The sequence below is a fragment of the Aquarana catesbeiana genome, linkage group LG06, assembly GCF_042186555.1.
Source record: "Aquarana catesbeiana isolate 2022-GZ linkage group LG06, ASM4218655v1, whole genome shotgun sequence".
In the NCBI taxonomy this organism is placed as follows: Eukaryota; Metazoa; Chordata; class Amphibia; order Anura; family Ranidae; genus Aquarana; species Aquarana catesbeiana.
Window position 1 is genome coordinate 212,889,246 of NC_133329.1, and position 14,589 is coordinate 212,903,834.

At 39.1% G+C, this 14,589-nt stretch overlaps 1 protein-coding gene across 4 annotated transcripts in view; it reads right to left on the minus strand.

Annotated features, from left to right (window-relative positions):
- Positions 1-14,589, minus strand: part of PMM2 (phosphomannomutase 2) — a 176,158-nt gene that overhangs the window by 16,562 nt on the left and 145,007 nt on the right. For 3 of the 4 annotated variants that reach the window (XM_073632979.1, XM_073632980.1, XM_073632977.1), the window contains one exon: positions 1,366-2,899. The exons of the other annotated variant lie outside the window; for it this stretch is intronic. In XM_073632979.1, coding sequence (XP_073489080.1) covers positions 2,771-2,899 — 129 coding nt within the window. In that variant the 3' untranslated portion in view covers positions 1,366-2,770. Of the gene's footprint in view, positions 1-1,365; positions 2,900-14,589 lie in introns of those variants that run through there. 4 annotated transcript variants of the gene reach the window in all.

Below are 14,589 nucleotides of genomic sequence, written 5' to 3' on the forward strand. Positions count from 1 at the left end.
CATAGGGATGGTATTGGCCAGGTGATGAGCAGTGCCTGTTTTCCTCCAGACATGACGCTTGCCATTCAGGCCAAAGAGTTTAATCTTTGTTTCATCAGACCAAAGAATTTTGTTTCTCATGATCTGAGAGTCCTTCAAGTGCCTTTTGGCAAACTCCAGGCTGGCTGTTATGTGCCTTTTACTAAGGAGTGACTTCGGTCTGGCCACTCTACCATACAGGCCTGATTGGTGGAGTGCTGCAGAGATGGTTGTTCTTCTGAAAGGTTCTCCTCTCTCCGCAGAGAAACGCTGAAGCTCTGTCAGAGTGGAATCCAATCAAGTTGTAGAAACATCTCAAGGATGATCAGTGGAAACAAGATGCAACTGAGCTCAATTTTGAGTGTCATGGCAAAGGCTGTGAATACTTATGTACATGTGATTTTTTTTTTGTTTTTTATTTTTAGTAAATTTGCAAAAATTTCTAACACACTTCACGTTTGTAGAAGGGTAGGGCGTTTGTAGAATTTTGAAGAAAATAACGAATTTAATCTATTTTGAATAAGGCTGTAACGCAACAAAATGTGAAAAAAATGAAGCGCTGTGAATACTTTCCGGATGCACTGTATAGATCTGGCTTGTCACCCCATTTAGTGCAAGCACCTTCCAGGTATGCCACTGTGTTGCAGTGAAACACCAGATTATCAGCCTAGCAGAGAGAACTGCATTAATTGGCTGACTGGAAAGTCAAAGATCTAGGATACTACCAGCAACTGCTTAAACATCACCTGTTTTATTTCAGCAGAGCTGAGGAAAAGACATCTTTCCTTAGGACAACAAGCTAAACTAAGGCTCTATTGCAGTTGTGTAGTATAGTCACCAGGTGAGGTTGCCCCTTTCTTTTGTTTTATAAATTTTATGTCAAGCTTCCTGTAGGCAGCATTAGGCCTCATGCACACTGAACATTTTTACAGCTGCTGTTTTGGCGTCAGGTGTTTTTTTTTCAGCAGCCAGTAAACTCCTGAGCATGTGATAATGCACACATAGGCTTTTATCAGCGGTTTTTGGCAAGGGCGTTTTCTGGCAGGAAAAAACCCCATAACTAGTGTGTGAGCGTTTTAGCCATACGTTTTTGTGGGGGTATAGTTTTGCTAAAAAAAAATGCAAATGCTAAAAAATGCTAATGCAAAAAAGCTGTAAAACGTGGCAAAACATGCGTTTTTAACATGGCATTCTGCAGCTAAAGCTACTTTTTATAATGTCCAGTGTGCATGGGGCCTAATACTCAGAGGCTTTCTATCTGCAGTGTTGTATCACTCCCTGGTGCCAGTCAGAAATGCTTTTGTTGGACTTCCAGCAAAGGTGACATATTGTTTTGGATGGCATATAAAAATTTACATGATTTTATTATATTTATTCTTTTCACCATAAATCAAAAATTCATATTTAATACAGGCATATTAGACAGTAATCAAAGTTGACCTACAGCAAAGATGGAATCTGTATAGAGCAGTTCGCTGTAAAATAGTACTGATAATAGCAAGAGAATAACCTACTTTAAGAATAGAATGCTGACACATTCCCAAGAAAATATAACTATGCTTATTGTAAACCTGGCATAAACCAGAAACAGGCTACATATTGGGTTGCACTGTTAGACAGACACTCACTGCATACATAACATTAGATACACAATTTAAAAGATGTATATTGATCAATATCAATTAATTTTGTACTGGCAGTAAAAGAGGAGTAAGGGCATATCTGGATGATAAAGTTTTTTTAAGTTAGGCAACCCATAGTTGCAAATTTGCCTTTTTTCTACAGTACAGAAGCAGCAGTTTAAAATTCACAAACTACTGGTATGCAAATGGTTGTATATGTCCATGAATTCTTGTGTTCCTAGAACTAGCACTGAGTGGTCAAAAGGATAAATTGACTTAATGCGTAAATAAGTCTAAAATTCCATTTGTGGCCCAGTCAACAAGCTTCACTTTTATGTATTCAGTACAAAATAAAGATTATAACTGGTTGCTATGAGAAATTCACTTGTATACATGCAAGAACCACCAAGACCTGATTTAGGAAAATTGGGGCAAAAAAATAAATTTAAAAAAGCACTGCCTCCCATAGGAAACATGAATTTGACCTTCATGATGTAACCCTCATTGGAAAGCACAACTCCATTTTTAGCATTCATCAGCACTGAAACTTTTTCAGGAGTTCTAGAATACACAAAACAGTTCTAATGCCCCGTACACACGGTCAGACTTTGTTCAGACATTCCGACAACAAAATCCTAGGATTTTTTCCGACGGATGTTGGCTCAAACTTGTCTTGCATACACACGGTCACACAAAGTTGTCGGAAAATCCGATCGTTCTAAACGCAGTGACGTAAAACACGTACGTCGGGACTATAAACGGGGCAGTGGCCAATAGCTTTCATCTCTTTATTTATTCTGAGCATGCGTGGCACTTTGTCTGTCGGATTTGTGTACACACGATCGGAATTTCCGACAACGAATTTTATATCCTGCTCTCAAACTTTGTGTGTCGGAAAATCCGATGAAAAATGTGTGATGGAGCCTACACACGGTAAGAATTTCCGAAACAAGGTCCTATCGCACATTTTCCATCGGAAAATCCGACCGTGTGTACGGGGCATTAGGCTCATCCCTGCACTAATGCAGATTTAATGAAATTTGAATATGAACCCATCACCCTTGATTTTATATTGTAATAAATTCTAAAACCCTTAATGAAGTGTTTTTGCTATATCAGGTCGCTAGATTTTATAAAGCCTTCAGATGTGAGTTTATTGAAAAAAATAATTCTTCACAGATTCTTCTGGTGTCTTCAGGAGATGCCACAGAATGACCTATTGTTCTAGAGTCTGTATAAATTTCATAATCATTTCCACCCTGTGAAACAGAAAGAGGGGGAGAGTTTAGCACTGTTTAATTGGACTAGAGCGCCCCCACCCACCCCTCCTCCATTGTCTGACAGCTGTACAGGGCAGGACACCAGGTCACTGAAGGTGTTTATATATATATATATAAGCAAGCATTAATGAAACTATAAAAAAAATTTGCAGAATTGTTCTTTTGTTTTTGCTTCGCTAAAAAATCATCCTGATGGCCTAAACTACATGTGCACCTTTAAAAAATAATTGCCTGTCGTCCTTCCCAGCCCCCTTAATATATAGATCTAAGCCTCCTCCCACTTCCAACAGCTGCGGCCTCCTGCATAGACTGCTCGGTTAGTAAAAATTTAAAGCGAGATTGAGTCTGCTATACAATATTTCCCATTGAAGTCAATAGGATGTTCTTGCTCTGGAACAGACAGCCCTGCACTAGGTTTTTATCGGCTGGGCTGCAGCCAGCATGGGAGGCAGCAATTGTAGGAAAAGGCACATTTAGACTTGTGGGAAAGGAACATAGCACTGAGTATTAACAAAACTACAGAGGGAGTGTTGGGCAAAATTTTGCTTCTGATGGATCTGCATCCAAGTCGGGTGAAGATCATTTTCAAGCACAATAATGCCACAAGGCGTTAGGCTTCACTAAGCAGGACCTGAAAACACAGATAACTTCTTACAAAGCACGGCAAGGGCAAAAAAAAAAAAAAAGATATCCAAATGTTTCCTGCTTTCAGATTGTACCTTCTACAACAGGGGTCCTCAAACTATGGCCCATGGGATGGATACGGCCACTAAGGCCATTTACGCGGCCCGCCCGTTAGGGTCAGCCCTACCATGGGCCCTGCTCCCACAAGCTTCCTCAGTGAACAGCGGCGAGCAGGAGGCAGCTTACCTCAGGACAGAGGGCAGGAGGAGAAGCCGTCCAAATTAACTTTTGACGTGAAACTGCAGGTCATTGGTTGTTAGGACACAGGGCAACCAATCACCAGCTTCCTAATATGGAAAGTCACTCTGCTGGCTTCCACTCCCAGCCTCTGTCCAGAACGGTGCTGCCTTCTGCTCTCAGCTGCGATGTAGGTCACTGCTATAGGGGAAAGGGGGCAGAGGACACCAGTGTGTGTGTGTGTGTGAGTGTGAGTGAGAGAGAGAGGAGGGGCAGAGGACACCGTTATGGGCAAGGCCATCTCCATAGCAGTGTCCATTACCGATCCCCGCCCGCTGAGCCCAACGCACTCCCGATCCCCGCCCGCTGAGCCCAACGCACTCCCGATCCCCGCCCGCTGAGCCCAAAGCACTCCCGATCCCCGCCCGCTGAGCCCAACGCACTCCCGATCCCCGCCCGCTGAGCCCAACGCACTCCCGATCCCCGCCTTCTGAGCCCAACACTCCAGAACCCTGCATTCTGCATAAGATGTGTGCATAGAAACAAGTTTATAATTTTTTTCAAGCTATAGTCCAGCCCCCCAACAGTGTACATTTATTCTATAAATTTGTCCCATTTACATTTCAGGTACAAAGCATTGGAAAATTATTAGATATTAAATGTGCTTTTTTCCGCCTCAATTTTTCATTTTTTAAATTTTTTTTTAAAAGCAACAGTACTCAATAATGAACATAGTAAATAAAAACAAAATAAATGTTAAAAAGGGTAACTCCACTTACATAGGAAAAAATATTGCAAGTAAAAACATAGCATGTACAATTACGAAGCTGATTTGTAATGTAATATTTAAGTGTTCTTGCATAGCAAGACCACTTACTGTTATCTCACATATATATTATTCTTATTATTATAGCCAAATTTACCACCCTAACTCCTCCCACAGTTTTTACACTACATAGACAAGTAATATACCGAAACGTGCGGATTGTTCCCGAATGGTGTGCTATTACTTTGTGGAACGTTTCGCCGAATGGTTCACGAAATATCGTCGTTTTTGCGGCGAAATTGGTCCCATAGGAATGAATGGGGAAACTAGAGTGGGAGATGACAAAAGCTGGAAAATCAGAACATGATTTCTAAACTGCCGCCACTCCCTCATTTTCAAGCCCACCTACACAAATCTTATATCAAAACGTTCAGCTATCCCTGCTGCCACTAAACATGTCCACGGCTAAGCCATAGTCCTGATAGTTTTCACAATATGACCATTTGTTTGTAACTCACGCCGTCCATTGACATTCATTGAAACTACACTCTAGCCCCCTCCAAATTTGAAGGGCAATTTCTAAACTGCGACTGTGCCTTCATTTTTAATATTTCAGAGACATACTATACATCAAAATCTAGGTCTGGGTCTTGTGATTCTCACAATATAAAGATCTTCGCTGTAGGATGTATAGTTTTTAAAATACGGCCATTTGTTTAGAGGTCATTTCAGGAAATTTTAGCCATTAATCAGAGTGTACTGTTAGTGTTTGTTTTGTTGCCATGGTTACCAAAGCTTCTGTTATACACAGGGGGGAAGGTGGCTGGAGCATCTCAGCTGATTACAGAGCCCGGGGGAAGGGACAGACACACCATGTACTGATTTATAATAGAGGAATATGATGGGGCAGTTTTGATGGGGTAATTCTGATGGGGCAGTTTTGATGGGGTAATTCTGATGGGGCAGTTTTGATGAAGCAGTATTTGGGAAGCATAAACAGGGCATGAGCGTTGCTAGGAAACAGTGGTTGTAAACACAAGATGCTGAGACACTCCAAATGCATGTGACTTCATCTGCTAGACTTGATAATGCTTGTAGACTCCTCCCACAGTTTTCACACTACAGAGACAAATAATATACCGAAACAAGCGGATTGTTCCCGATTGGTGTGTTATTACTTTGTGGAATGTTTTGCCGAATGGTCCACGAAATGACGTTTTTGCGGCGAAATTGGTCCCATAGGAATGAATGGCGAAATGTTCAAAACTAGAGTGGGAAGTGACAAAAGCCGACAACCCCATGATCAGCCAAAACATTATGACCACCCCATGATCAGCCAAAACATTATGACCACCCCATGTAAAAAAAAAAATATTTTTGAAAAAAAAAATAATTTTTTAAAAAAGTAAAAAAATAATTTTTGAAAAAAGTAAAAAAATAATTTTTGAAAAAAAAAAAAATATTTTTGAAAAAAAAAATATTTTTGAAAAAAAAATTACTTTAAAAAAAATAAAAAAATAATAATTTCGAAAAAAAAATTATTTTTGAAATAAAAAAATTCATTTTTGAAAAAAAAAAAATCATTTTTGAAGAAAAAAAAATCATTTTTGATTAAAAAAAAATCATTTTTGATTAAAAAAAATTCATTTTTGAAACAAAAAATTACTTTTGAAAAAAATGTTCAGCTCTTTCAGCGAATGATGGAACTTTTTTACTACTATTTATACTTTTTTAAAATATTAAGCTTTTTAACACTTTTCACAGTTACTCAAGCCACTCCACCCCACCCAGTTACTCCGCCCACTCCAGTTGTAGAGGCAAGAACACTTTCACAATTTCCCCAGAAATTGTACCTTTTCTAGTTAAGTGTTCTTGCATAGCAAGACCACTTACTGTTATCTCACATATATATTATTCTTATTATAGCCAAATTTACCACCCTAACTCCTCCCACAGTTTTTACACTACATAGACAAGTAATATACCGAAACGTGCGGATTGTTCCCGAATGGTGTGCTATTACTTTGTGGAACGTTTCACCGAATGGTTCACGAAATATCGTCATTTTTGCGGCGAAATTGGTCCCATAGGAATGAATGGGGAAACTAGAGTGGGAGATGACAAAAGCTGGAAAATCAGAACATGATTTCTAAACTGCCGCCACTCCCTCATTTTCAAGCCCACCTACACAAATCTTATATCAAAACGTTCAGCTATCCCTGCTGCCACTAAACATGTCCACGGCTAAGCCATAGTCCTGATAGTTTTCACAATATGACCATTTGTTTGCAACTCACGCCGTCCATTGACATTCATTGAAACTACACTCTAGCCCCCTCCAAATTTGAAGGGCAATTTCTAAACTGCGACTGTGCCTTCATTTTTAATATTTCAGAGACATACTATACATCAAAATCTAGGTCTGGGTCTTGTGATTCTCACAATATAAAGATCTTCGCTGTAGGATGTATAGTTTTTAAAATACGGCCATTTGTTTAGAGGTCATTTCAGGAAATTTTAGCCATTAATCAGAGTGTACTGTTAGTGTTTGTTTTGTTGCCATGGTTACCAAAGCTTCTGTTATACACAGGGGGGAAGGTGGCTGGAGCATCTCAGCTGATTACAGAGCCCGGGGGAGGGGACAGACACACCATGCACTGATTTATAATAGAGGAATATGATGGGGCAGTTTTGATGGGGTAATTCTGATGGGGCAGTTTTGATGAAGCAGTATTTGGGAAGCATAAACAGGGCATGAGCGTTGCTAGGAAACAGTGGTTGTAAACACAAGATGCTGAGACACTCCAAATGCATATGACTTCATCTGCTAGACTTGATAATGCTTGTAGACTCCTCCCACAGTTTTCACACTACAGAGACAAGTAATATACCGAAACGAGCAGATTGTTCCCGATTGGTGTGTTATTACTTTGTGGAATGTTTTGCCGAATGGTCCACGAAATGACGTTTTTGCGGCGAAATTGGTCCCATAGGAATGAATGGCGAAATGTTCAAAACTAGAGTGGGAAGTGACAAAAGCTGACAACCCCATGATCAGCCAAAACATTATGACCACCCCACGATCAGCCAAAACATTATGACCGCCCCATGTAAAAAAAAAAAATATTTTTGAAAAAAAAAAATAATTTTTGAAAAAAGTAAAAAAATAATTTTTGAAAAAAAAAAAAAACATTTTTGAAAAAAAAAAATATTTTTGAAAAAAAAATATATTTGAAAAAAAAAAATATTTTTGAAAAAAAAAAATTATTTTTGAAATAAAAAAATTCATTTTTGAAAAAAAAAAATACCTTTGAAAAAAAAAAAATACCTTTGAAAAAAAAAATTACTTTTGAAAAAAAAATCATTTTTGAAGAAAAAAAAAATCATTTTTGATTAAAAAAAATTCATTTTTGAAAAAAAAAATTACTTTTGAAAAAAATGTTCAGCTCTTTCAGCGAATGATGGAACTTTTTTACTACTATTTATACTTTTTAAAATATTAAGCTTTTTAACACTTTTCACAGTTACTCAAGCCACTCCACCCCACCCAGTTACTCTGCCCACTCCAGTTGTAGAGGCAAGAACACTTTCACAATTTCCCCAGAAATTGTACCTTTTCTAGTTATTATTATTATTATTATAGCCAAATTTACCACCCTAACTCCTCCCACAGTTTTTACACTACATAGACAAGTAATATACCGAAACGTTTCGCCAAATGGTTCACAAAATATCGTTGTTTTTGCGGCGAAATTGGTCCCATAGGAATGAATGGGGAAACTAGAGTGGGAGGTGACAAAAACTGAAAAATCAGAACATGATTTCTAAACTGCCGCCACTCCCTCATTTTCAAGCCCACCTACACAAATCTTATATCAAAACGTTCAGCTATCTCTGCTGCCACTAAACATGTCCACGGATAAGCCATAGTCCTGATAGTTTTCACAATATGACCATTTGTTTGCAACTCACGCCGTCCATTGACATTCATTGAAACTACACTCTAGACCCCTCCAAATTTGAAGGGCAATTTCTAAACTGTGACTGTGCCTTCATTTTTAATATTTCAGAGACATACTATACATCAAAATATAGGTCTGGGTCTTGTGATTCTCACAATATAAAGATCTTCACTGTAGGATTTATAGTTTTTGGGAAAAAGCTTTTTGTTTAGAGGTCATTTCAGGAAATTTTAGCCATTAATAAGAGTGTACTATGTTTGTTTTGTTGCCATGGTTACCAAAGCTTCTGTTATACACAGGGGGGGAGGTGGCTGGAGCATCTCAGCTCTGATTACAGAGCCCGGGGGAGGGGACAGACACACCATGTAGTGATTTATAATAGAGGAATATGATGGGGCAGTTTTGATAGGGCAATTCTGATGGGGCAGTTTTAATGGGGCAATTATGATGGGGCAGTTTTGATAGGGCAATTCTGATGGGGCAGTTTTGATGGTGGCAATATGATGAGGCAGTTTTGGTGGGGCAATTATGATGGGACAGTTTTAATGGGGCAATTATGATGGGGCAGTTTTGATAGGGCAATTCTGATGGGGCAGTTTTGATGGTGGCAATATGATAGGGCAGTTTTGGTGGGGCAATTATGATGGGGCAGTTTTGATGGTGGCAATATGATGGGGCAGTTTTGATTGGAATTGTATTGTGTAGAAATTACATTGTGTTGTGTATTGAGCAGTGCGTGTGAAGCATAAACAGTACATGAGCGTTGCTAGGAAACAGTGGTTGTAAACACAAGATGCTGAAACCCCCCAAATGCATGTGGCCATACCTTCATCTGCGAGGCTTGATAATGCTGATAATTTACCACCCTAACTCCTCCCACAGTTTTTACACATTCGCCGAATGGTTCACGGAATATCGTTGTTTTTGCGGCGAAATTGGTCCCATAGGAATGAATGGCGAAATGTTCAAAACTAGAGTGGGAGGTGACAAAAGCTGACAACCCCATGATCATACCACCCTAACTCCTCCCACAGCTTTTAAACTACATAGACAGTAATATACCGAAGGTGTGGATTGTTCCCGATTGGTGTGCTATTACTTTGTGGAACGTTTCGCCGAATGGTCCACGAAATATTGTAGTTTTTGCGGCGAAATTGGTCCCATAGGAATGAATGGCAAAATGTTCAATGTCATTTAATTGGTGTGCTATTACCTTGTGGAACTGTGTGAAAAGCTGAAAAATACCAGTGTGAATCCGGCCTCAATGTCATTTAATTGGTGTGCTATTACTTTGTGGAACGTTTCGCCAAATGGTTCACGAAATATCGTCGTTTTTGCGACGAAATTGGTCCCATAGGAATGAATGGCGAAATGTTCAAAACTAGAGTGGGAGGTGACAAAAGCTGACAACCCCATGATCAGCCAAAACATTATGACCACCCCATGATCAGAAAAAACATCTTGACCGCCTAATTAAAAAAATATATATTTTTGAAAAAAAAAAAAAAAAAATCCTTTTTGAAAAAAAAAAAATAAAATTCATTTTTGAAAAAAAAAATCATTTTTGAAAAAAAAAAAAAAAATCATTTTTGAAAAAAAAAATCTTTTGAAAAAAAAAAATCATTTTTGAAAAAAAAAATAAAATTCATTAAAAAAAAAAAAATTTTGAAAAAGAAAATCATTTAAAAAAAAAAAATTTTTGAAAAAAAAAATCATTTTTGAAAAAATGTTCAGCTCTTTCAGCTAATTATGGGACTTCTTCAACTTTTTTACTACTATTGATACTTTTTAAAATAGTTACTCAAGCCACTCCACCCAGTTACTCCGCCCACTCCAGTTATAGAGGCAAGAACACTTTTCACAATTTCCCCAGAAATTGTAGCTTTTCTAGTATCAAAAGTTATCTTTACTTTTCAAATCTGTAATTTCTGTACAATTTAATGCAATATGGTAATCAGTACACAGCTAATTTACATAACTTCCCCAGAAATGTCATTTCCACTTGTTTCTCCCTCGCCCCCGGACAATGACGCCACTCTCAAGCGGCGCCGCGTCGGACGTCATCTTCCGGTGTCTTTTTAAACCTGAGTTTACCGGGAATGAATGTCAGTGTGTTTGATGGTGGCGAAGCAAGCGGACGGCGATCGGCCTGCTCTGTGGGCTCCATACGTCAGATAGCTCCTATTATGTTGTAAGTACAGATTACCTCTCCCACCCTCCCCGGTTGTTTTGCTGCTTAGTGTTACGACTGCAGCAATCTACCTAGCTACTTATATTGTAAATGACCTACGGTTTATGGGCTTTTTTGTATCTTCCCTCACTTGCAGAGTCCTTGTATGTGACTGGATACTACTTAAGCAATATATCTAGGAGCACTGTACCATACCGTTTGCCCCAGTTTGGTTTGTCCTTTTCCACTTATCCATTGACACACATTCTCCCCCTGGCTTTCCATTTTGCTAAGGTAGGACACTCGTGACCCACTCTAGTTTAGTTTTCGATGAAAATCATGCGCTTATTGAAATTAGCATTTTACTTTAATCAGGCCACTTGATCTTACATATACAATTTTTTCTGATACAGCTTTGATCTACATTGATGGTACTGTCCTTTTCGGTGTGCACTGCCCTTTTTGTATCTGGGTGGACCAGTGTGGATAAAGTGGGGCCAGCCACACTCCCCCCCTTTCCTTTTTGGATTCTGGGGTGGTGTTGTTTGATACGGTCGTCGCCGCGGCCTTGGCGGTGAGGTTTCACCTATGCTGGGTTTGGGTATGTTTCCCCTCTATGGAATTATTATGCCGCATGCTGTTATGATATAGAGCAATTATGTATTGTATTTGATTATACTGTATGTAACAAATGATTGATATAATTTTTTCTGATTTTGGTGCGATTCTTGTTCCATTGATTGCCCCTGAAGAAGGGACGCTTCAGATAAATCTCGAAACGCATAGGGCCACGTGGAAGACTGTACATACACCATGACCGCATCACGCTCTTGTTTTTAGTGGTTCTATGATTATTATTATCCTCATGTTTATATGTTTATTGTGATCCTGTATTTAAATCTTTTTGTATTTTGTAAGCAATAAATTATTTTTCTTTAATACTCTGTTGCCTTTAAAGTCCCATCACCTATTTGGGGTTTTTTTATGCTTGATATTTAGGGATGATGGCAACCTATATGATCTACTTGGATGGCTCTCTCTTTTAAAATATTTTGATCTAATACAGCCATGAGTCTTTTTGGAAAAGATGCAACAAGTTTTTCACACTTGGATTTGGGGATCCTCTGCCATTCCTCGTTGCAGATCCTCCCCAGTTCTGTCAGGTTGGATGGTAAACGTTGGTGGACAGCCATTTTTAGGTCTAGTCCCAGTCTAAGGTCCTGAGCACTCTGGAGAAGCTTTTCGTCCAGGATATCCCTGTACTTGGCCACATTCAGCTTTCCCTCGATTGCAACCAGTCGTCCTGTCCCTGCAGCTGAAAAACACCCCCACAGCATGATGCTGCCACCACCATGCTTCACTGTTGGGACTGTAATGGACAGGTGATGAGCAGTGCCTGGTTTTCTCCACACATACCGCTTAGAATTAAGGCCAAAAAGTGTCCTTCAGGTGTTTTTTTTAGCAAACTCCATGCAGGCTTTCAAGTGTCTTGCACTGAGGAGAGGCTTCCGTCGGGCCACTCTGCCATAACGCCCCGACTGGTGGAGGGCTGCAGTGATGGTTGACTTTGTCCCATCTCCTGACTGCATCTCTGGAGCTCAGCCACAGTGATTTTTGGGTTCTTCTTTACCTCTCTCACCAAGGCTCTTCTCCCCCGATAGCTCAGTTTGGCCGGATGGCCAGCTCTAGGAAGGGTTCTGGTCGTCCCAAACGTCTTCCATTTAAGGATTATGGAGGCCACTGTGCTCTTAAGAACCTTAAGTGCAGCAGACATTTTTTGTAAGCTTGGCCAGATCTGTGCCTTGCCACAATTCTGTCTCTGAGCTCTTCAGGCAGTTCCTTTGACCTCATGATTCTTATTTGCTCTGACATGCACTGTGAGCTGTAAGGTCTTATATAGACAGGTGTGTGGCTTTCCTAATCCAGTCCAATCAGTATAATCAAACACAGCTGGACTCAAATGAAGGTGTAGAACCATCTCAAGGATGATCAGAAGAAATGGACAGCACCTGAGTTAAATATATGAGTGTCACAGCAAAGGGTCCGAATACTTAGGACCATGTGATTTCAGTTTTTCTTTTTTAATAAATCTGCAAAAATGTCAACAATTCTGTGTTTTTCTGTCAATATGGGGTGCTGTGTGTACATTAATGAGGAAAAAATGAACTTAAATGATTTTAGCAAATGGCTGCAATATAACAAAGAGTGAAAAATTTAAGGGGGTCTGAATACTTTCCATCCCCACTGTATATTAAGACCATATATCATGGAATAAAGTGAACGCGTGCATAAAAGTGCAACAAATATTTAAACACGTGCGGTAACCAAATACATATAGTACGACCAAAAAATTAAACTATTAAATAAATTATAACGTCCATAACATTCAGTGTTGTGTCTTGATAGTTGACCCACACAGAAAAAGGAAGATTCCTTCACCGCTTGCAATTCAAACACAACCAAAGTGCTCAGAAATGAAAACTACTCACTAGATGGACATGAACTCCTTAATTAAAAAAAGGAAGGTCTAATGCGCTGTTTGGGAAATCCTGATTGTATACCCTTAATCAATGGATGGATCTTCTATGCTGTAACCTCCTCTCCACCAAACTGTCCCATATAGAAGACCAAGGAACAATGCATAGCGCAATACTGTATTTTATTTAAAAATCACACATACAAAACGATGCCTGCTTACATTAGATGGTGCCTTCACCTGGCACTGAGGATAGCTTGGGAAAAATTGAATATAGAGCCGCTCGCCGCTGGGCTCGATGATATTGAGGTCAGGAGACTAAGATGGCCACTTCAGAACCTTTATTTTATTCTGCTGTAGCCAATGACAGGTCGACTTAGCCTTGTGTTTTGGATCATTGTCATGTTGGAATGTCCCACGCGCAGCTTCCTGGCTGATGAATGCAAATGTTCCTCCAATATTTTTCAATAACATACTGCATTCATCTTGCCAACAATTTTGACCAAATTTCCTGTGCCTTTGTAGCTCACACATCCCAAAAACATCAGCGATCCACCTCCGTACCGTTCATCCTAGGCCTTGTTGACGCCTCTCCAAATGTAGCGTTTATGGTTGTGGCCAAAAAGCTAAATTTTGGTCTCGTCACTCCAAATGACATTGTGCCAGAAGGTTTGAGGCTTGTCTCTGTGCTGTTTGGCGTATTGTAAGCGGGATACTTTGTGGCATTTGCGTAGTAATGGCTTTCTTCTGGCGACTCGACCATGCAGTCCATCTTTCAAGTGCCTCCTTATTGTGCATCTTGAAACAGCAACACCACAAGTTTTCATATATGAAAAAAATGCGCCGCGCCTAGGGGTGTAACTGAATAACTGTAAATCTAAGTACAAATCATAGATAATAAAGAGTGCAAATCAAATAGAGCCTAAAGCTCTGATCACTTACTAAGATCACCTGCTGTGTGAATCCTAAAGCTCTGATCACTTACTAAGATCACCTGCTGTGTGAATCCTATGAACAAACACACTAACAAATAACTAGTGCAATAAAACACAAAGTGCAATGTGCATAGAAAAACGTAATAAGATAAATATACAATCCACAGTGATTAAAATATAATCATTCCTAATAAGGTGTATATGCTAAAAAATGTTACACATATGTAGATCCACTGTGATTAAAATGAAAAAGAAAAAAAAAAAAAAAAAAAAAAAAAAAAAAAATTAAATAAAACAATATATATATATTCGTAAAGCACAAACAGAGTAAATCAATCACATGCATGGGCGAATTGAAACTATAATCGCCCTAATAAAGGTGTTCAAATCACATCCGTGAAAGAATCTTCCAATCCAGTAACATAAAGTGACCAAGTTCAAATAAAAGTCAGTGTAATGGTGATGGTTCAAAGAAAAAGTTCCGGTTTTGAATCAAACG